General features: G+C 40.1%; 3 protein-coding genes across 5 annotated transcripts in view; 1 reads left to right on the plus strand and 2 right to left on the minus strand.

Annotated features, from left to right (window-relative positions):
- Window positions 1–887: 887 nt before the first annotated feature.
- TMEM50B (transmembrane protein 50B) lies at window positions 888–19,981 on the minus strand (the record flags this gene model as incomplete). Of its 3 annotated transcripts, XM_082220551.1 has the most annotated exons (8): window positions 19,925–19,981; window positions 18,816–18,888; window positions 10,282–10,447; window positions 8,434–8,546; window positions 7,533–7,600; window positions 7,126–7,218; window positions 3,140–3,197; window positions 888–2,827 (listed from the first exon to the last, which is right to left on the minus strand). In XM_082220551.1, the coding sequence occupies exons 3-8, from the start codon at window positions 10,378–10,380 to the stop codon at window positions 2,782–2,784; spliced, it is 477 nt and encodes a 158-aa protein (XP_082076677.1). In that variant the 5' UTR covers window positions 10,381–10,447; window positions 18,816–18,888; window positions 19,925–19,981. The 3 variants fall into 3 exon arrangements, with proteins under 3 accessions (XP_082076677.1, XP_082076676.1, XP_082076678.1); XM_082220550.1 differs by lacking the exons at window positions 18,816–18,888; window positions 19,925–19,981 and adding an exon at window positions 14,277–14,434; XM_082220552.1 differs by lacking the exons at window positions 888–2,827; window positions 18,816–18,888; window positions 19,925–19,981 and adding an exon at window positions 14,277–14,435 and having other exon boundaries at window positions 3,136–3,197.
- Window positions 16,513–20,005, minus strand: DNAJC28 (DnaJ heat shock protein family (Hsp40) member C28). Its single transcript, XM_082220522.1, has 3 exons — window positions 19,925–20,005; window positions 18,816–18,888; window positions 16,513–17,867 (listed from the first exon to the last, which is right to left on the minus strand). Exon 3 carries the CDS (start codon window positions 17,775–17,777, stop codon window positions 16,656–16,658), a length of 1,122 nt encoding a protein of 373 aa, XP_082076648.1. The 5' UTR covers window positions 17,778–17,867; window positions 18,816–18,888; window positions 19,925–20,005; the 3' UTR covers window positions 16,513–16,655.
- Window positions 20,006–21,830: 1,825 nt separating this feature from the next.
- The window catches only part of LOC309531157 (trifunctional purine biosynthetic protein adenosine-3-like), a 31,974-nt gene continuing 30,607 nt past the window's right edge, over window positions 21,831–23,197 (plus strand). Inside the window, exon 1 of the mRNA XM_082220489.1 lies at window positions 21,831–22,058. The gene's annotated coding sequence lies outside the window, so the exon portion shown is untranslated. The remainder of the gene's footprint in view (window positions 22,059–23,197) is intronic.

Genomic DNA, 23,197 nt, shown 5'->3' on the forward strand with positions numbered 1-23,197 from the left:
ATGCATTCTTTCTGAGAAGGAAGCAGCCATAGCCTACAAACAAGTTCCTGTCCACTTCAAGTAGTGTAAACATTACTGTGTAATCCTGACTGATTTCTTGTGGTTTTCAATCTTTTGTAAAAATTAATTCAAGAATAGTTACTGAACTCGAAGCATGGGAACCCCCAACAAAAATAATTTGGCAAAATATTTGGACTTTATGATATGTATTGGTATAATTAATGCAATATGATTGGATTGTTAAATGGAAAACTTAATAAAAATTTTTTTTTTTAAAAAAAGGATAGTTGCAGCTACCTTCTTTTTGGAGACCGCTGGGGCAGTATGCTACTGATGTTCAATCACTTTAATGCAAATACTTCAGAGATTGGGGGGGGGATGTTGCACTTATGGAATAAAATACCTACTTGAATTGTGAATCCTAAGCTGAGACCAAAATTGGTGAACAGTAGCAAGGACATCAGGTTAATTGATTTCAGAAGACTAATTTGGACATATATGCTGTTATCAAAGGACACTGGCAGGTTTTTTTTTACCAATTAGTGTTAAAATGTTATGTATTCAATCAACTTTAAAGTCTAGCCGCTCAAGCTTTAGGGAAGCAACACTGCTGTGTTTTAACAACAAAAAACCCCAACTCTTCTCTATGCCATGCTGGGCAGCCTCACATCTTCTAAAGCTCATATGCCTATAGAAATAGAGCAATGTGAGGCTCTGCAATGGCCCTGATCTGACTTGGGTCGCTTCACTGACATTGAAGTTCAACTCGGAGTTCAATTAAAAGCAATTTATCCAGCCTGAGCAGAGAGTCATTATACAACAGATAGAACTATAACTGTTTTTGTGTGAAAGAGAGAATATTACACTGTAGACAGAATACTGAGCAGTTTTAGCATTTGTAAAACAAAATACATTACCAATCTTTATTGGATTTTAATGTATTTACAGTAAACAAACGATAGTCTAATGTCGTAACAGGACAACTCTTAGCATAGTATTTGCTTCATAGTCTGTCCTGAAAAGGGCTCTGAAGACAAATGAAAATGGTTTCAGAAAATAAACTAACACAGCTGTATTTCCTAGGTGGGGAGAAAAGTCCAAAAGTCTGCAAGTGAAGAATGTTTGGAAAAGGTCATTTTGAAGGGTCTCCAAAAATCAGAATGTAGAGTACCTTTACCTCATCTGATTCTTCTTCATGCCCCTAGACCCTGTCTTGCAAAAATATTTTTAACATGGAGTCCTTGTTACATTTTGCAAATGATGCAGTTTGATATGCTTCTCAGTACACAATTTGGCTTGGGTGAAATAAAATACAGGTAGTTCCAGTTAACATCACAGTACCTTAACATACATATTGTAATTCACTACAATAAAGTTCAGAAAAACATGGAAAATAGATGATAGTCTCATCAGAGAAGCTGATTAGATTCTGGACAAAAGGGAAGAGAAAAATCTAGTGAATTGTGTTTAAATATGCTTTTTCCTTCTATAAAGGTAAAGGTACCCCTGACCGTTAGATCCAGTCACGGATGACTCTGGGGTTGCAGTGCTGATCTCGCTTTACTGGCCGAGGGAGCCGGCGTACAGCTTCCGGGTCATGTGGCCAGCATGACTAAGCCACTTCTGGTGAACCAGAGCAGTGCACGGAAACGCCGTTTACCTTCCCCGCTGGAGCGGTACCTATTTATCTACTTGCACAGCATGCTTTTGAGCTGCTAGGTGGGCAGGAGCTCACCCCGTCACGGGGATTCGAACCGCCGACCTTCTGATCAGCAAGCCCTAGGCTCAGTGGTTTAGACCACAGTGCCACCCGTGTCCCTTTTTTCCTTGTATAGTAAGCTACAAAACAAGCAGTCCTGTGATGCTTTGAACTTGGGATCGCTCCTTTGTTCTGAATATTGATTGCACAAGCATGTGAAATATCTGTCAGTCTCATGGTGAAATTGGTAATGTCTGACAAGACATTTTGATGGGGGGTTTATGACAACACATCTTAAAAGTTCAAACCTAGAATTCTCCTACAGCTTGTCAAACACATTAATACTTCAGAGTCTTAAATATTTTTTGCAGTGCATTCATTGAGAAAGGATTGGCCCATTCCATTTTAAGGCATGCTGCACTACCAAATAAATGCTTAAGATCTTTTGGTTTTTTACTCAAGTTTTTTTGCTAAATAGAATTTCCATACATACTTCATGCCTCCTTTGTTCAGTACACATTTTGTAGTATAGCGTAAAACATTCCTAGTAATTGGGAAGTTAGCGCTAGATGAAGTTTCAGCATATGATGCCAGAGTATACTACACTTCCAAATAACATATTTGTCTACCGGGGGTCATGCATCAATGGCTATTTGGAGATGCCATTCAGATTAATATTCTTTAACTTCACTTTCTGATCACCGAATCAAAATCTCAACTCTTCAAGAAGCTACTACAGCTCATTTGTGCTTAAGAACAGTATATGATCTTGAACAAGCTATGAGCCTTTATCCTAAAACATTATTCACATGTCAGAGCAGAAAAAACCTGCCAAGTGCAATGAAAGTTTAACATTCACTTTTATATTTTACAGATAGTCATAGTATGTACATATTCACATTACTATCCATTCTATGAATAGATAGCTAACTTTGAGCAGAATATTTTAATCAGTTCACTTTCCAAAAATAAGTAAACATACAAAAGGTGTAATGCAACATCTATTTGGCAAAATATAAAACAGAAATGTAAATTATATTTACATACAAGGCTCGCTAAGCAAGATGAAGAAAAAAGTACTCTTAAGCCCACAGTTCTTCAGTTCTTCCAAATTTGTAGATAAGGGTGCTATGAAAACAAAAGTTTAGATCTGTAAGACAGACATTCTTTCCAATGATGATATGGCAAAATCATCAAAATTCTAGAAGCAGATGGCATGATAACTGGCACTACTATACTGGTGGAGCTGTGAATATGCCCTATCTCTGTCACTTGTGTATTATGATTAATGAACATTACTTGGCTTCTAGTAACATCATTTTTCACAGAGATTTAGAACACCACAATGAACCCTCACACAGGCATTTCTGAGTAAATTGTGCAAACTGAAAACATCTGTATCATTATAACTATTAGACTTTGGAGGCATTAGTTACTTACCTGAAAAATATCAAAGCATTCTGAAAAAACACTGCTAAGCCTGGGTAGACATTAATATCTATAAAATAAAAATGCAATAAATAGGTAAGTATTTAGACAAGTCTTCAAAACTTATCACTACTAAGTTTATCTTGTGTTCATTTAGCTACGAAACAGCATTTTTAAAAGGGGGGGGGGAGATGGATCATGATAATTTAGTTCTATCTACAAACAATTAAGACTTGATCTATGGGAGTATGCTATGAAGTCAGACATCCCCCACCCTACTGCAGGTTTCTACACATTCCAGTGTCACCCCAAAACACTGCACTTTGTCACAAGAATATTCAGTACTTTGGAAATGCTGCAAGACTGAGGAGGGAGCAAAGTCTCAAGAAGGGGATATTTGGATTGTGTCTTAAGTATGCACATTTCCATAAATAGCCATCATTCAGCTTATTTACATTAGCATATTGAACATTTACAGCTACAGGATAGGACTTGAAACCACATGGGTTGTTGTTTTTTCTGGCTTCCACACTTTGACCCTTTGCCCAAATTTAATAGTTCCCCCTTTTTCACTGCCACAGAGTCAAAAACAGTCTGTGGGTAAATGATGGAAAGACATCTGTTGTTTTCCTTCCAGCAGGTGGCAGAAGCCTTTCTGGGTGAAAAGAACATTTTAGTTTTGCAGTGTTCGAGAGTTGTGGCTGTTAAGCGGAAGAGGAACAAAGGAGCTTGCAGTTCCCTAAAAAGCTCCCTTGATTCTTTGTAAGAATCTGTGACTTACTCTGTGACTTACACACATGTGCGTATTTCCATACTGTAGCCATGTTAAGACTGCTGCAGCAAAAACAATATAGAATAAGCAGCAACAACCTGGAGTGCAAAGTGTCGACTTTTCAAAAATCTATAGAGGGTGGACTTCCGGGGTGGCGCCATCGGTAATGGCGGATTCCCTCTGATCCGGAGGGACTGGCTCCACGGAAAACGGGTCTGTTCCGCTACGGCAAAGCGGGGACCCTTTAAAAAATCACAGGCGGATGAAGCCTGTGACCATGGGACTCGGCGGGCACCTTTCGCGCCCTCCCAATTCGTAAAGGAACCCAATTACGGGCTCTGGAGCGAAGAGGGGCTAGTGGCACGGTGCTGAGAGTCAACTGCTTCTTCCGTGGAGCGAAGCCGCACAGCCATTGCTGGAGAGCGCTACCTTTTTCCTGGGACAATTTGGCTACAAAAACAACTACCCATGAGCAGATCAAATTTGGACAATTGGGCTTTAAACAACGATCTGTGAGTAGAACAGAAAATTGGATTAAGAAATTCCTCTTAATTTGGCACTGAAGCGGGAAGGTTTAGACAGGAAGTCAGCCTTCCGTTTCTTGTAGATATATTAAAGCAAAGACATGGCAAACTGGAGTTTAGAAAATCGTTTGTAAAGGATCAACTTTCATCATCTAAAACTACTGAACCCCCTTCGGAAGCAGGAGAAGAGGGGGGGGTGTTTCCGGATTGCTTAAATCTGCAGAAGAGAGTGTAAAGAAAAGTAATCTTTCACCGTCTTGAACCTGGGAGTGGGGTGTCAGGACAGACGTTTTTGGGAAGTTCATTGACTATAGACAAATGTTTTTGACAGACAGTTAAAAGAAGAGAAACATAGTGATTCCATTGTTCTCTTTCGCATTTTAAAGGAACAAATATTGACAAAATATCTGAAAAAGGAAACTTTGTTGTTAGATCTGCTGTTAAAAAAAGAAAAGAGATTGATACAAATAGAAGTTCTTCCCCTAGAGGGAGCTTGTGAAACTGTTATTAAATTTGAACTGGGGAGCTTCGCAGCTGCAAACAGATTAAGATCGTGGGAACAGACTTCTGACCTTGCATAACAATGTATTCAGAGGCTCTGATGCGTGCTTTCTGCAAGACAAGTGCTTTATTGGACCAGTTACATGAGAAGACGGATTTGATGACTGTTTCGATTAGAAATTTTGGACAGGTAGTGGGTATCTATATAGAGCCCACCCAGGAATCAACTCAGGAGTGTGCTCTGACAGATCAGATGAGGGAGGAGGTTGTTGTTGGACCTCGGGTGGCAGAGATGGAGGGAGCTGTGGCCCAGCAGGAACATGAGTTGTTGGAGCTGACAAATGAACTTGGAAAAAGCCAGATTTGGAGAGATAGAGTTTTGTTTGGCTTGGAGATGGGGGGCTGGATAGACCCCCCTATGCAGGGATGTCTTGACTTTCCAAGTCTGGCAATGGGCCGTGAGGATTTTGGGGTTGTGGGGGTCCTCAACTCTGGAGGGACCTTGAAGCACGCTTTTAAATACCACATGGAGTTCAGTGTGGACTATGGAAATGGGGCTGATCTGTCGAGAAGGGACAAAAATACTGTCAAGTTGGAGTTTCCACGAGTGAAAGGACCAGGAGACAAAGTAAAGTACAGGTATAAATATGAAGAAGATCTGCGGAAGGGACATGGAAGAGACTTAAGGGCCTCGGACATAAGATTACCAGGTTAATGAACTAGATGGATGGGATAGAAAGGACTGACAAAACCTGGGACCAGGAGGAAGAGACGTTGGGTGAAGATTGGAAGAAAGTTTTAAAAAAAAATTATTTAGGATTGTTTTGTAATTAATGAGTATTAGAAAAATGTTGGAACGAAATTATTTGGCTTTAGCAGAAATGTTAAAAAGAACTATGCAAGAATATGTTATGGTTATGAGAAATTGGTATAAATAAGATTTAAGCTTTAAGTTTTAGGGTTTTAAGTTTTAGTATTATAGTAAGATAAGGTTAAAATAGATTAAGGTAATTTAATGACAGAGTATTATGAAAAATGGGAAGGATTTGCTGTGATAATTACCGGTAATAACTAGAATACAAAAAGGGAGGTGTGAGGAGGTCGATGAAATAAGGTAATGACAGTTAAGAATTTGAGAATATTGGATCTGTTTTTAAATTTTTGTGGTTTATTTTTGTTTTTTGATTTTGATGTGTTATATGTTTTGGTTTTGCTTTTTGCTTTTGATTTTTATCGATTTGTACTGTTTGATTGTTTGTTTCCCCCCTGTTTTTTCTTCTTCTTTGTCTCTTTGTTTTCTTCTGTAATTTTAAAATGCTTAATAAATATCATTTAAAAAAATAAATCTATAGAGGGTGTTGGTAATTTTGTCATGAAACAATGTATTTGTACACCAAGTCAACTAAAGTTTAGTCACGAGTATTAGGCCAGCAGGATCTCTCTCTTCTGTATAGAACCTGATCCTGCATGACTCACAGCAGTAAGAGGAAAAGCTAGGTAAACAGGTTTCTAGGAAATACCATGAACAAGAAAAGTAACCACATTAACTCTTATCAAGGCCCTGATCAGACCCATTAAGAGTCTCAAGAGCACCTTTCCACCTGAGCTTCACCTGATTCCCTTAAAGATCTAACAGCCTAGACCCCACTTACCTCCAGGAACATCTCTCATACAAACCTTCCCCATCCACCCCAAATCATCCACAGGGAAGCCATCTTTATCATCAACATTCAGCCATTAGACTATTTTTAACATTTACCAATACTTCTAATATACTGCCACCTGCTGCTTTTATTTAGACTGTGCTTATCACCACCTCTTTCTTGTTTTAACATTGTGTCTTTTATTTTATTGTTTTTACATCCAGTAATTCTGCCCTTAAAATTTTCTAACAGAAAATAAGCAGCCAACAAAGCAGCTGGATCAGTCCTACATCATTTCGGATTCTTCAGTAAGTGGAGTGGAATATGTTGGTCAAAACAGCAGGGGCATGATCCAGCCAAAGTGAAGCATTTTTAAGTACCACGGTTTTTAAGAAGATAACTACTTATACCTTGATTTGATTTCAAAATAAGATATTTAATTTTATTTCAAAATAAAATAAGGTATTTAATAATGTGATATGTGCATCTCTCTCATTTAACACAAAGGCACTTACAAGTACATTTCTTTCCCCTTGATAAAAAATAAATCATCCTTACTGTGGGTAACATATGCTCCAAAAAGGATCCACATAGAAGCAATAAGTGAGCCGAACATCAACATGAAGCCAATGAAGAGCCAGACACGAGCACCTGCAAGAACACATGAAGTCAAGCACTAGGCTAGGGTAATAATACGCAGAAATAAGGGGGCAGTGGGAAACAGCATCCCTCATCATCCCACTGAAGCTTTCTTCAACTCATAAGATTACTAACATTTTTTTAACGTGAGCATGAAAAGATCTGTGCACCATTGACAGTACCACCAGCACCAGTCTAATATCTTGCTTTTTGTGACATGTGCCAGGACAGAAAGTTCTGTTATGTTTTCTTCGCTGCTTGCACAGCCAAGTTTTGAAATGAGGACTGAAGTGTGAATTTATCTGCATAAATAGGAGAATCCTCACCTGTTCTTCCTAAACATCCATCACCATAGCTGTCTCCTCTCACTTGAGCATTTGATACTGCGTTTATCCTGAAACACATAAAAAACAGCCGCTAAAATTACTTTTTTAAGAATTGTGCAAAAGACTAAAAGGCAGCAAGTCCACTAATCTGGATCCACAAAATACTCCCGCTCCAGTTTTAAGTAATAATAATAATAATAAATTTTATTTATATCCCGCCCTCCCCAGCCGAAGCCGGGCTCAGGGCGGCTAACAACAATAAAACAGTACAAAAGTACAACACAACACAACACAACACTCTAAGATCATTCATTATAAAATTAATTCAAATCAAGCCACAAGTATTTTCTTTTCTTTCCCAATCTTCCCTTTGAATCCAGATACTAAACCTGATCAGATAACAAAACCAAAATGCCCAGTATATGCATATTCTCTCAGATACTAGAGTTGTCGTATTTGTTTAGTCGTTTATCTACTACAATCCTTAAATCTCTTTTTGACTGTTACCAATGACAGTGTCTGGTGAGCAGTACTACAGTGCCAAAAAGTAAGAGAGCTGTCACTATACTCTAGTAGAGTGGATACCAAGCATGAGAACAATTGAGTAGGAAAAGAAATGTAGGGATAGGGGAAAACTGGGTCTCTGAAGATGATGAGAAATACATTTATGTATGCATGGAAACCTTTGTTTTTAGAAAGAAAACCTTGTTTATCCTCATCCCACAAAACAAACAGTAAGCTGTGCATGCACACTTCAACAATTTTAAAGGATGAGAAATAGTAGTAGAACACAAGAGCAAAAAGAGAAAAGAAAGATGGGGGGATTATTTTGTAGGTGCACTTTGCCATTTGAGATGAACAACTGTTATTTTTGTATGGACCTATCATTATATGTACTTACATGAAAAAAGCTAGAGTAGAAAACACTCCACAAGTATGGAATGCGTGGTTCATTTGTTCTGGCTTAGGGTAAACTACTGCTGCATCTATCATTATCCACCAACCTGTAAAAAACTGTAAAACACATGATCATTAAACCATGGCAAGTATCTACAGAAAGGTCAGCCACATAACTCTGCTGCTTCTCTTCTCCTTCACTCCACAGGCTTTGTAATCATCTGAGTCCCAGCTACCTACTCCAATTAACAGAAACTTCCTAGCCCACAACACCCCCCCCCCGCCCTCCAAAGTGCATTGTTTTAGCTAGGGGCTCATTTCCGTCCCAGCTACAAAGACTAGAAGGTACCACTAAAGTATTCATGTGAACATGTACTATAAACCAGATTACCAGATCTACCTGCCATAGATGAGCTCAATATGGAGCCACAGTGAAGAACTAAACAGATTCCATATTTACTCAAATGATAAGTAAGGCCTCCCAGCCAACTAATTAAGAGGCATCGTATTTTGGTATTGGCTTCTAACTGTAAGATTCAACAGCCGGCTTCATGAAAATAGTGCCCCTCTGTAGTAAAAGATAAATAAATGGTAGTGCTTTTTGAACTTTTAAGACTGCTTTTCCATTAAAATACACGTACCACAATGTACAATAAACACAATATTGAAATAGCACACAATCATACTCCCTTTACCATATAAACAATATACAAATGCACAACCAACACCTATTTGTTTATTTAAAAACGTGCTTGTTCGTGAATATAGATAAGGCTGAGGAGATGTCTTTCCCTTATACGCTCAATATTTCTGCTAATGATTAACATGAAAAGAGAAGCTGATTTGATTAATAATTTATACTATCTGAATTCATAGTGCCTGAAGACATCACTTGAGGAGGAAAAAAATTAAACATTAATCAGGAACGCAGCCGCCTCTTCTAAAACATTTACAAAGTGTGCCTGAAATAAAACCAAAGTAACCATCAATGCAAATGTGCTTATCTAACAAAGCTGTGTTCTCAGTACTCCAGTTGTATGGGCAGGAAGAATTTGCTGCTAGCTCTTAAGACAAGAAAACCAATAGCTCCCCACTTTACAATTCCTACCACACTCAGAGCATTTTCTGGCAAGGTAAGAATGCTAACAGCAACATCCTTGCCTTAACCAACATAGCAAGTGTTGTGGCTCCTCTCAAGTAGACATAGTTGTGTTGTTAGGGGTATATGCCTAGCATGCAAAATGGGTGTACACAAAACACATGTTCAAGAGATATAGACAACTAACAGTGCAATTCCAAGCTTGTTTTTTCAGAATCCCTCTCAGTTGAATGGAACTTAACGGTAGGCAAATATCCAGCACTGCAGCCTGGTGGCAGGCATGGCCAGCCCTGATGGTGAATGTGGCCATTAACGTCCACATGCCCAACACTCAGATCCTCCCCCTGTCCATGCCCACTCACACATATTCTCCCTGCTGCCCAGCCACCAGCAGGGGTACATATATTGTTGGACTACACTGGGAATGCTAGAGGTGATGTTAAAGCCCCTCCTGTTTCTAGTGTACGGAAGACAGTTGCTCCCACATGGGACAAGAATCTTTTCTCTGCCAGGCAGCTGATGGCTGATTATCAGCAAACTGAGCAGGCTCTCCCTGACTTGGGATGGTTTCATGGGATGCCAACCTGTGATTTAGCACAAGAACTCACAAGTTGGCTTTCAATACAAACAAAGCAACTGAGCAAACATCCTGTAAATGTGACCAAAATTTTTTTTACCATCAAGTGAGGCACTGGCAAATCTGATGTACTCCCAACAGACCAGTTGGCATATTGCATTTGTCTTAAGACTTACCAGAATCCCAGCTACCACAGAAGCAACTGTATTTCTTCTTTCACTCCAATCAATACACTCACATTCAGGCCATCGGAAATTGTCTAGGAAACCTGCCATTTCTCAAGTTCAGGGTGTCTCTTTTATCTGTGTTATTTACATTAGATTTTCATGAATCTTCCAAGTCCTAATTAAAAAAAAAGGGAGGGGGCAGAGAGAAACCAAAAGATCAGTGTATTATTTATTTACTTATTTAGTCTAGTTGTAGCCATTACAAAAGATAAGATCAGCGGGGCTACATTCATGCTTTGTCCTGGATAAGGCTGAAAAGGATCTTAAAACTAACTGAACTGTGGGTTAGATTTATGTTCCTTCTATTTCTTGGAATTCAGAAAAAAGCAAAAACTTAGGAACATAAAGTTTTATGTTTATGTCTTGGGCAGAATTGCTGGAGGCAAGCAGGGGGGGGCAACTTAAGAGACAGTGGTTTAAGGCTTTCTTGCAAGCTCACAGAAGAGGAGAGATTTCATTCGGGGACTCCCTGGCTCACAGATCTCATGCAGCTAATACTAGCTCTGAACTCCTTTGAAAGAGCAGGATAGAAATATAAAATATATCAGCAACTTTTTCTTAGGAGTTGATAAGATTACACTACCCAACACATAAAAGTTGGACAATAAAGAGATACTTAAGGCTGAACTGTTATATTCCACAGCTATATCAAGTGTAACACTTCACTTAAAAAAAAAAAAACTTAGTGCACACTTACCTGGGAGCTCCACAGAACATAGTGGGGCTAACTGATAAGTAAACATGCAAAGGACTGCAATATAAGAGATTCAGTGTTATGCAGAATCAAAAAGGCAGTGGAAAGCTGTACTCTAAGCTAAGTCCTCAGCAAGCAATCTTAATTTCTCTGCTCTTTTTTCAATTGTAAATTATTCATAAGAATTAGGCATTTAATCGATCTATTAAAAGTTGATGCTTGCCATCTAAGCATGCTAATATTTAAAAAACAAACTACAACCAAAATAAGGAGGAACACCTTTTTAAACTTAAAAAGCCCCCTTCATTTTTAAAAAATGGCATTCCCTCTTCTTATAGGATTATGTGTGGTGCAACATGTATATCTTAAAAGAAAGAAAGGAAAAAGTATGCTTCTGGAAAGAGGCAGACAAAAAGAAAAGAGGTTTATATGACAGGCCTAAAATGTGTTCACTGGTCTAAAAGGATGCAAAACTAGGAAATGAAAATGCCTCTGAGAAACAAGAAGTACTTCTTGTGGATCAGCCACCACAACCCCCCAATTTTTGTCTGTTGTTGTTTAGTCATTCAGTCATGACCGACTCTTCGTGACCCCATGGACCAGAGCACGCCAGGCACTCCTGTCTTCCACTAATTTTTGTCTAATGCAGCACAAACTAGGGTGGGGCAGAACAGTCCCATGCTTTCTTAGGTAATATAGCTTCATGTTTTGAAAACCACAGCTCAAGCCTATCAGTATTCAAATTCAAATTACTCCTGTTCTATCCCAAGCCATTCAATAAATATTTCTCACGGGGGTGGGGGTGGGATTTAAGCTAACACAGGATTCTATGAAGATAATGCCCAACACCACATGCCTTGTAACACATTGAGAGGTTGTAATTACAGTACAAGAAAGAATCAGAAGATCATTAAACCCAACTACAGGCTTGAGACAGCATCACCCACAAAGCAAAGTTTCAAAGACTGATCCTCATAGTCCGTAACAAAGTTATAACAAACACCAGGAGCGAAGAGGTAAGCCACAGCAAATATGGCACTCCACTCCAACCTTTGTGCTACATGCATTATCCGAGGCCTCCACTCCAACCTTGGTGCTATACGCGTTTATCAAGAATGAAAAACACATCCCCACAATCTCCATTAACTGAAACACTAAAACCTTCTCTAGACATCCTGATTTAGACTACAAAAGAGTGTTGAAAACATGGCAAGGATAATTACAGAGACTTATAGAGCAAAATGTATACTTATAGAGCAAAAGCCAATTAGACAACATAGCCAAATTCTATGGAATAACTCTCCAGATTTCCCTCCGCAGGCACTTTACTAAAAACAGTAGAATGTGAATATACTTGTGGTCAGCATCTCATAATGAAGATGACTCTCACCATCCATCCATCTCTAATCAATGTATCCAGTAAGCCTTTCTCAAAAACTCACTTAAAACAGGCTTACAATACATGTCAATCATTCAGCAATTAGATCATCAACTGATGGTGGAAAACAGCCACTGAAGATCAGAAACTGAAAACAAAAGGAATTGTGCAGCCAAAGGTATGCATTTCAAGGTTACAATCCTATGCATGTTTCTACTGAACTTTTAGGGACCCATTTTCTGAGTAAACAACTTGCAGGAGTGGGCTGCAAATTTCATTTAATTCAAATGGGGCGTGGGAATTAGCCATATAAAGATGCTTTAAAAATAACCTCATTGAAATCAATTGGATTGAAGTGCTTACGGTAAATGTTGTTTTGACTGTATATTCCATATTTGACTTTCTTCAAATTGTTTTATTGATGTTTTAATATTCTGTAAACTGCTTTGAGATTTTTTTAAAAAATATAAAGCAGTATAGAAATGAAATTAATAATACTAATAGTAATAATAATAAATGAACCATTTTCAATAAAAACAGTTCACATATTCCATTGCAAGTCATAAAGAAGTGCTTTAATGATATATATGCATGTGTGAATCATTAGTTAAGCTGTACACCTGCTAACTTTTACTTCAACCGCTTTTGGCTGCTTTAAAAACACAAGCTTGCAAGGCGAATTTAAGAAGTTTAAAGAAGTGAACCTTTAAATTATTCCAAAAGCACTGATGGTGACTGCCTTCCTTTAGAACTCAGCCCAGTCAACCCCCAACATCTAGCAAATAAGCAAAGCTCTCTTTGCTGCTTGTGTTACATTGCCCCAAACAGCAACCTGACAACCAACCCATCCACACAAAACATGGTCCATCAGTGAATCCTCATAGCACCGCTGTTTAAATCCCTGCATTTCAAACATTGGTTTGAAACATTTAAAAGGGAGAAGGGGTGGGGGGAGTTTTAAAGAAATTCCAGTACATGCTATTAAGGCTTCATTCAGCTGATGATTTTTGCCACTCGTAAGAATCCAGAAAAGCTTTCGTCACCATCTCAGGGCATGGTCCCACAAGTGGAACCGGTTTCAGGAGATTCAAAGATAATGGGCAAGGTAATCGCGTCTGTAATTTAGTTGAAAGCTTTGTGGATGCACACCTGTGAGCGGAGATCGCATCCCCAGCTATTCTCACGAACTACTTTAAACTAAAAAAAAAAGGGGGGGTCACATACGCAAAAGTGCGAGCAGACGAAGTCAGAAATGCATCCATGCATGGAAGAAGCTTGGCGAGCGAAAGTAAAAGGGGAGTGCAAACCCCTCTTTGCAGGGGGGTGGGGGCGGGAAGGAAATATATAATTAGATGCGTCTGTTCTTGGTGGATAATAGACTCAGTGGTGTAGTGAAGTAATTTCAGACTCTGGACCTGATGAATTTAACCCACCCCACCCCCCTCTTTAGATATTTATGCTTCCCTCAAAGTGTGGCAAGGAGGCAAGAAACTTTTCGGCCTCCTTCCCTTTCCCCTTCCCTCCTCTTGACATTAAGGAAGGTCAATCGACCAGCAGCCGAGCGCCAGGCTCCCTGCCGCCCCGACCCCACGCCCGCCCCGACCCCCTATGGGTGGGAAATAACGTCCCTCCTGAAACGAAAAAAGGGAGGGAGCGGCCCTCGGAGAAGAGAGGCCCCAAAGAAGGAGGGGCCGTGCCCCTAAAAGGCGTGACGGGGCCGGTCTCTCTCCAGGCCGACGAAGGGGCTTGTTTTGAATTACGGAGGTGTGAGGGCGGGGGAGAGGAAATATTCGCCCAGGCGTGTCGTTATCCCCTCAGAAAAAAAAGGGGCGGGGGAAAAAGAGCCGCAACCGCCGCGCGAGACCCCCTCACCTGGAAGACCCCCCGCTCCGCTCCATCCGCGGCCGTCACCCGGCTTGCTCTGCCGGCCGGAGGCGTGGGGAGAAGTCGCGGGGAGTTCAGCCAATCCACCTCCGGAGCTCCTCCGTCACAACGCTCGGCAGGGAGCGCTCTGATTGGGCCGCCAAACGCCGCGCGAGGCTTGCCGGTTGGCAAGGGGGACTCGCGATAGGCTCTCGAGCGCTGTCGCCCCCGCTCAGATCCCGCCTCCCTCCTCCTCGCGAGCTGTTAGCAAAAGAGCTCCTCCCGCGAGGGCGAGGAGGGCAGGTGGCTGCCGTCGCCGGGGCGGTTTCGCCGCCTCCAGGATCAGGGCGCGGCGGTGCAGAGGGAGCTCGCGGTATAGGCTTCGCCCAACGCCTCAGCGCGCGCAACTTCGTCGACTTCGGAGTTTTTTATCCCCTCGTAGTTTTTGAACCCGGCGTCATTCAGTAAAGCTGAACGTTGGAAAATAAGGGAGAGAAAAGAAAAGTGCTTCCTAGCACAGGGCGAAGTTAAACTGTGGAACTCGCTGCCACAAGATTTTTTTGGCGGGGGGGGGGCGGAAGACAGAGGCCTACCTAGGCTCCCTTGCGCCCTTGGCAAGGAGCTGTAAGGCGGGCAGGCTCCTAGCTATATGGGGTGGACGTGGACTACACGGCCTCTTGAGGTCTTCGAAATGAGTGTAGCTACAACACGTTTCCCATATTCATTTCCATTGATACTGCTTCTTTTCTGCAGACTTCAAATGATATTGACAGTGTGTGTGCTAATAATTTTTTATTCCCTCTAAACTAGGTCTGGAGAACCTGTGCCCCTCCATACAGTTTTGGACTTCCAACTCCCCTTATCCTTGACCTTTTTGCCATGCTGGCTGAGGCTGATGGGACCAGCAGCATCTTGTTCTTAGATCTTTTTACACTTTGCCTCTACTACCTTATTCTTTTAATTATACTGCTCTGCTGATTTGTTTTTTGCTGCCATAGTCTCCTTTGGGATGGCTAGGCATTTAATGAAGACATACATACATACACACACACACACACACACACACACGTGAAGAGCCACAAGTTTACTAAACAGGCAACCCTGATTAGGGAAGTTTTTAATGTTTGATGCTTTATTTTTTAATATTCTGTTGGGAGTTGCCCAGAGTGGCAGGGGAAACCCAGCCAGATGGGCGGGGTATAAATAATAAATTATTATTACCATCTCAGATCTAAACATCAGAGCCTTCCTCAATCCAATATCCTCCTGCTGTTTTAGACTGTAACTCCCATCAGTAACAGCCAATGGCAGGGGGTGATGGGAATGATAACCCAAAACTTTGGAGGGCACCAGGTTGGGAAAGGCTGCTAAGATCCTTCATAGTGCCTTGCCACACAGTGTTTTACACAATAACCTTATAATTGTTATTCAGCTGCAGAACAGGTTGTTTTGTTAGTTGCTATGGCTGTTTTCCCTGGAGGATGTATGCCCTGCCTTCCCAGTTGTCATATGCACTGATTTTTTATTCACCTTTGTTCACACTTTCCTCAAGGCTGGTTAAGCATAGCTGCCATAGACATCTTATTCGTATTTTGAGGTGTGCTGGTTACTAAAGCATACAAATAGATCTGATATCATAACCATCAGCTCCTATTAAATATGATTTTATTATAATAATATTTTACTACCCAGGCTAGCCAAACTACACGTAAACATTTAGTACATTTAGTGTTCTGGACCCAATACAATGGAACTCCACCCTGCCTGGGCTAGGATGGGTGGTACTGTATTCAGCTAAGCTTTACTGAAAGCAAACCCATTGAAATTAACTGGTCTAACTTAGTCATATTCATTAATTGCACTAAAAGCATGAAAAGAAAGCAATATTGTCGTCTTTGGAGAAATCCAGAAACATACATTTTAAAAATACCGAGGCCAAGTTTTCACTTTTTCTCACCTTGCATCTGAAAGCAACAAATGTGGAACAACAGGAACCATGAAATAATATGCAACAGCTGTGTCAGACAGAATTTGCAAACTCATGTTCTCAACTGCCTTCACTTACAAGTCACAAAATGAGTGGAGAAGGAATATCATTTTTTGCCTTTTGCTTCAAGAACAAAAACTTGTCTGTTATCCCTTCCATTTTTAAATGTCCTAATTTGCAAATGTAATCTAACATTTTATTTTTCTAAAATTTAATCCAACATACTCAAAAGTAAAGGAATGCCAACCAAAACAATGCTGGCAGGTATAAATGTGTTTTATTTGTTCCTACACTTCTACAACACTGTTAAGACAGTAAATAGAAAAATGTAATGTCTTCTGGAAGTAATATGAATCTTAGTGTACAGTTAGTAGCTAAACCACATGGCTATCAGCGTAATCTTATTTCAAAATAAGATTCATCCATTTTAAAAAACTGCCTTTAATGTCAGATGATCTGCTACTTTCATTTTCTGTTTTCTTTGTCTCCTTTTCAGAATTCCTTTTCATCTGGCTTTTGCAGCTCTCCTGTACACGTGAAATTTCTTTGCCAGCATTAAAATGTACCATCTGCCTGCTAAGAATAGGAACAACCAAGTTGAAATCATTAATTCTTTTGTTTAGTGCCTGGATGCTTTCAGTAAACTGTTCACAAGATTCCTTCCATTGTTTCTCTTTTTGTGGTGTCATTGGCTCTCCCAGTTTATTCCTAGAAGCAATCAGATCCTTTCTCAGTTTTTCAATTGTTTCCCGTATTTCTTTCTGTATGAGAATCCACTCTGGTTGGTATCCGTTGTCTATCAGAATACGGTTCAGGTTGTGAGTCATAGGATCAATATGTGGACAGTCTGAAAATTTTTGCAATGGCTTTCCTTTACCACTAAGGTTCTCAAAGTCCCCTTTTGCCATAGATTCTTGAATGAGGTCTTCAACCAACCGTTCGATCGCTTGAGTGATTTTTGCCTTCTTACTTTGCCTTACATCTTTGGCTAACATAGCCTCACTCATTACTTGTTCGCGCTCCATTTTCTGCTTTCGGTATTCCATGACCTGTTCAGAAGCCCGATCAACTCTAAATTGCATATACTGTCTCTGTCTCTGACTTGGAGTTCCAAAACCTACACCCTCAAAACTTAAATACTGTCTGTGTTGTGGTGTCTTAGATTTGAATTTATCTTCCTCATCCTCCTCATTGTTTTCACTTGATTTCATTTTCTTGGTCATATAGTTAAGCACAACTCTATACGCTTCTTCTATTTGCACAAAAGTTGCAGAATCTGCTGTAGCAGATCCACTGTCTGGGTGATACTGCTTAGCAAGGTCTCGATAGGAATTTCTGACATCATCCAGTGAACAGCCTTCCTGAAGGTTAAGCAGCCTGTAAGAGTCTTTGATGTTTTTAGGTCTGAGATCTGACAGCAGTCTATGGTGATAGATAAAATGATGTCGAAATGGTTTGTCTTTCTTTGGAACCAATGCTGAGCATATCCAGACACGACATTGCATTTTTCTCAGCATCATCATACAGTGCCACTTCAAAGCTCTTCAATGCAGCTTTTGTCTAAACCATCTAACTGCAAATCTGAACAAGTTCAGATGGAACTGAGCTCTTTTCTGTGAGATAATATTAGAAGAGAGAAGTTAATTAAGACATACAAATAATGCACTTATTTTGGAGCCCAGGCTGCAATCTTAAGCACCAAGCTCCATTAAGTTTAGTACGGTTTAAGTCTGAGTAAATATGCATAGGAGTGTTTTGCAAGCCTTTGTGCTTTGTGTATTACATTTTATAACCACGTTTGGAACTTCCACGGTAGCAATGGAATTTGAACATTTTTGAAGCTATGCTGATTAGCCTGCTTCCTGTAAGAGGAATCACTCTCATAATGAACTCAAGTTGTGAGTGATGAAAGAAACCGAGCCAAAACAGTATCACTGAGAAACAAGAGGGGAAGAAGCAGCATGCTCAAAAGAACCCCAAGATTTTCGGAAGTTAAACCGTCCCCCCCCCAAAAAAAGGGCACACCCCCACAAAAAATGGCTCAGTCAGGAGTTAGCATAACTCATTGTTTTTTGTATGCATATGCATTTCTACAATGCTCAGTAGCTACAAAAAAAAAGGAACATAGTAAAAGGCCCTGCTTGAGCTCTTCACATCTTACAGTACCTTGGAGTGGAACATAGCTTGCTGGCAGGAACCTGAACAGGAACACTTCTGCGAGGATGTGCGAAGATACACAGCAACCTTTTGTTGCAAATCTCACTTGCACTGTATATATAATGTTACAGATGGGTTTTCCTCCAAACAATCAATTTTCATTTGTTTAGTAATTTGTAAAGGTACAATCTAGCTACGTATAGGTATCACAAAATTTCAATTTAACTGGTAATTTACCAGGATTTTAATCAACTAAACAAACATGTAATCAGGTCAGCTACATACAGGTAATTCCACTTCAAGCAGCCTAAGCCCATTCATGCAATTACAGCAGGAAACGTGTTATTCCATGTGCAATTATGAAATGCTCTTTATCGGAAAGCAAAAAGCTACTAGCATGTTACCTTCCATTCTTCCAGAAGCATGGTTATTCTGCATGTCTTGAACACGCTAAAATCTCCCACCAGCTTTTTTATACTGTTGAAAAATGAAAATCCCCATCAAAACTGATATCAAATGTAAATCATTATCAGTTAAGATGAATAGCCGGTGCATCATTTAAAGCACTTACATATATTTCGTTATACCAATGCATTGAACAGTGTTTTCATTGTATTACCCATCCTGGCCATTTCCTAAATTTATTAAGGACAATCTCCGGCCCCATGTGTACCATTTGAAGCAATATGATACCACCTTAACAGCCATGTCTTACCTCAAAGAATCGGGAGAGCTGTAGCTTAAGGGTTAAGGGTGCTGAAATTTGTTGGGAGACCCTTATTCCCATCACAGAGCTACAATTCCCAGAGTTCCATGAGAAAATGAGCTCTGTGAGAGGAACAGGGTTCACCCAACACCTCTCACACCCTAAGCAAACTTTGTCTCCCAGGGGGAAGCCATAATTATTTAAAGTGTTATGCTTTAAACGTAGAGGGTGGACAGGGCCTCAGCAGTTCAGTGGGTCTTACTCTTAAGCAGATACAAGATAATTCTTCAAGCATGAAGGAGACATGCACAACCATGTCAGAAAATGCTGGTTAAGCTCCGCAGCTCAAAATTGTTTTTAAATAGGGCTAATACATTTGCTGTATATATATTCCACTTCCCCACCCAGCCTTTTGCAAAGGTAACAGCTGCTCTCTCTCTCTTATCATCATAACTCATAATAACATTCCAAGGTTAAAACTATAACCATTCTTTAAACGTCTGTATCTCAGATTGGATACATAACTATATATTTAGTCCCCCTCCTTTTTGACAGACTTTGTAAATTCGTTTACATCTGCATGACTGCTTCTGTTCTATAGTCTTGTTTAACAACGAATAAAAATGATATACAATAAATAAAATATTGTTTTTTTAAAACGTAGGTTGCATCAAAATATTTTCCCCCTTTTTTCCCCTTGGACAGAGTGAAATAACAGGAGCCTGGATGTCACCAGCAGCCCAAGCTACTCATCCGTCCTGCCACCACTCGCCTTCCTTGCCCCTGCCCCACTCCCGCCCACTTCACCTTCTCTTTGCCCTTCCATCCAGCCACCTCTCTCGCGCCTGCTGCGTTTTATGTATTTATCATTGTGCCCTTTAACGAACGGCCTTCCCCTCCTAACGCCCCCGCTGCCCTAGACCGAGGTCCACTCGCTGCTCGTTGTGCCGCTTGGGATTGTGGGAGACGTAGTTCCTGTAAAGGCGGCGTTTGCGTCATCCGCTCTCTTGGCAAAGGAGAGGAAGGTGAAGCCTGTTTCGTGCGGCGGACTTGCTAAAAAAAGGAGAGGAAAGCAGGGCGGAAGTAGATGCACTATCTGCATCTAGAATTACTCACAGCTGCAGGCTTTTCTTTCGTCTCTTTTCCCCTGTGTGACTGGGCTGCGATTCATTTTTAATTTTACATTTTTGGTACTTAAACCGTGGCTCCTTTGTGCACATAAAATGTTGGTGGTGGTTGTCATAGTTGTCGTCATACCCGTCTGAGGCAGGTTGATGTTGCTCGCCGTTTGCACCTATAGTTTTAGATAATTTACACGTTAGCGATCTCTGTAATGTAATCTGGGTTTTCCGCCTAAAACGGCTAATCGGTTTTCGTTGCAAGGACTCAGCTGTGGATTACGTGTTCAGCAATGAGTACCTCTGAGCATGCGCAGGGTGCTAGTAAACATAGCCAATCTGCGATTTGTAAATCCATGGACGCTCAGTGGTTTCTTATTTCTGCCCTTGTTTCTTGAAACATCTGCATTTGTGTGGAGAAACAGCAGTCTAAATGTATATATTTGCAGTACATTTGCACATCAAAAACAGATGGACTCCCCTCAGGACTCTAACATATGATATCTTTCTGGCCACTCTGTCCTTCACAGCGTTAATCACTTCAGGTTGCTAGTCTCTTTAGCGTATTTGGGTTGCAGACGATACATGAGTGATGTGAATATGTCAGAAGAATATATTTAAAAAGATTTTTGTCTTGTAAACCTTGTGAAACATCAAACTGCAATATGTCTTTGAAATGATTAATAGAATTTTAGTCGTTTACCAAGATCTAATTCTGGAGACATAAACAACTGCCAAACTGGGAGCGGCAAGTTTGCTCTATTTGGTCAGGAAATTCAGGATGACAAAGAAAATGTTATTGTGAAGGAGCACAAAAAATTTCAGAAATGCTTCTAGCACCGAAAAGAACCTGACTCCTGAAATATTTCTAAACAATCATATTTTAGAGTAATAAATCAAGTATCTTTAGTAAGATTTTGTTTTTAAATTAATATTATATGCTTTATACTATTACAGTGGTACCTCGGGTTAAGTACTTAATTCGTTCTGGAGGTCCGTTCTTAAACTGAAACTGTTCTTAACCTGAAGCACCACTTTAGCTAATGGGGCCTCCTGCTGCTGCCACACATCCTGGCAGCAAAGTTCTTAACCTGAAGCACTATTTTTGGGTTAGCAGAGTCTGTAACCTGAAGCGTATGTAACCTGAAGCATATGTAACCTGAGGTACCACTGTATTAGGTTTTAAAATTGTACTGTGATGTATTATAAATAATTTTGTGAAGCTTATGCTTAAGAAAGTCTAAAACCATTTAAATAAAAATTTTAAATGAATAATGACTAGAGCTTACTCTCAAACTGTACCTTGTTGGCTAACAAAATTTGACTGCCTGTTGCATTTTGAATATAGATATTGCAGTCTTGTAGTCTGTGTTGAACCATTACATTCTGATTTAGATCCCTGACAAGTTGGGCTCTTTCCTGATTTCTGATGGTTTCCTTATACAGTATAGCAACATAGCCCCGCCCCCCAAAAAATGGTTTGTTCATTATTTCTTTCTCATACCAGACACATGTACTTTAAATCAGTCAGTTATTTGAGCCACATTGTACAATGCAATTAATGCAAATGTATTGTATCTTCCTCTGTTGTGATTGGTCACAAGGAGATGGAGTTTTAGGCACTGGGTTGTCTCAGCTATTTGGACCAAGGCATTCTCTCTGCCAGCAACAAAGCAATCTTTTCCTCCCCTTCACCAAATGTTCATGTAACTTAATCTGGTATCAAGTTGAAGAGTTTCCTTTTAGTGCTTCTTAGTACAGTATAGAAGAAAGAACACAAACTGTTGACTTCCATACATTGCAGAATACCTTAGAAACATTCGGTAAGTTATGTTTACATATGTTTTCATAAATGAGGCTTTCTATGAGGTCCTAAGATAAAATATCTGCTAATTTTTAGCAGGCAATTGTTCTAGGGGGAGCATATTACATTGTAGTCTTTAAATTTACATCTGGTGTGTCAGAATGAGAGGACTCAAGCATGAAGCAGATAAAAGGAAATACTGAAAATAGTCAAAAGTTTTATATGTGAGCAGGATCTCAGCACTATTTTTCTTTTGGATTGATGAAACATTTTAGGCTGAGTTTCACCACAGATTGGTGGTCTACTCAGGGAAACTGTTTTGGAAATGTTATAATGTTGAATGAATGTCTGTGAGAATCACAAAGGGTGAATGCTAGCACAATTGCTATGGGGTTTTCCACTTGGGGGCTTAATGTTGCAAATGGGTCTTTGACAATATTGTTTCATAACTTTCTGGATTTTCTACAGAAAGGAGGAAGTGGAGGGAGGGGAATATGGTGTGGCATTCTGATGTAAATTTAATGCCCGCAGGATCATGTGGATGCTGCAAAGCACACAAAACCAGACATGCAGGCAACACACTGATCCCACAATAAACACCAGTCTGGAAGCACCCAAAAATTTTTTGAGAAGGGGACAGAGTATAACTAGGGCGGGGCAATATCAGCTTTGTCCTAAATGCACCCAGTTTACAGACACCAAGTAGGTATCTAAGATTATGGAATATTTTGACTTGTCTTTATTACATTATGCAATGCTTTCTTTTTTGGTATTGTAAAATTAAGCATCCTTTTAAGATAGGAACTTGAGTGGTGGACATTGGCTTGCTCAGAGGCTTAATGAGGGCTGTAGAGGAGGGCAAAGTAACATCATGGTTGCTTCTCATTTGGTTTTCTGTCTGCAACCTAGAAAAAGAAAAGAACAGATAGGCCACTATGAGAACAGGATGCTGGACTAGATGGATTTTGGCCTGATTCAGGAAGACTCTTCTTATGTTCAAACTCAGACACTGGAATCTTCGTAAACAGAAAAACAAAGATTGGTGGCATTGGACAACAGCAGCCATTGGGTTATTTTGCTCAACAGCTTCTAAGCAGCAGTACTGCAGTTGAGTTCCAAAAAGTAAACAGTACCCTTAGATCCACAGCATTGCTGTTT

This window comes from Podarcis vaucheri (genome assembly GCF_965113315.1).
Source record: "Podarcis vaucheri genome assembly, chromosome: 4".
Classification (NCBI taxonomy): domain Eukaryota; kingdom Metazoa; phylum Chordata; class Lepidosauria; order Squamata; family Lacertidae; genus Podarcis; species Podarcis vaucheri.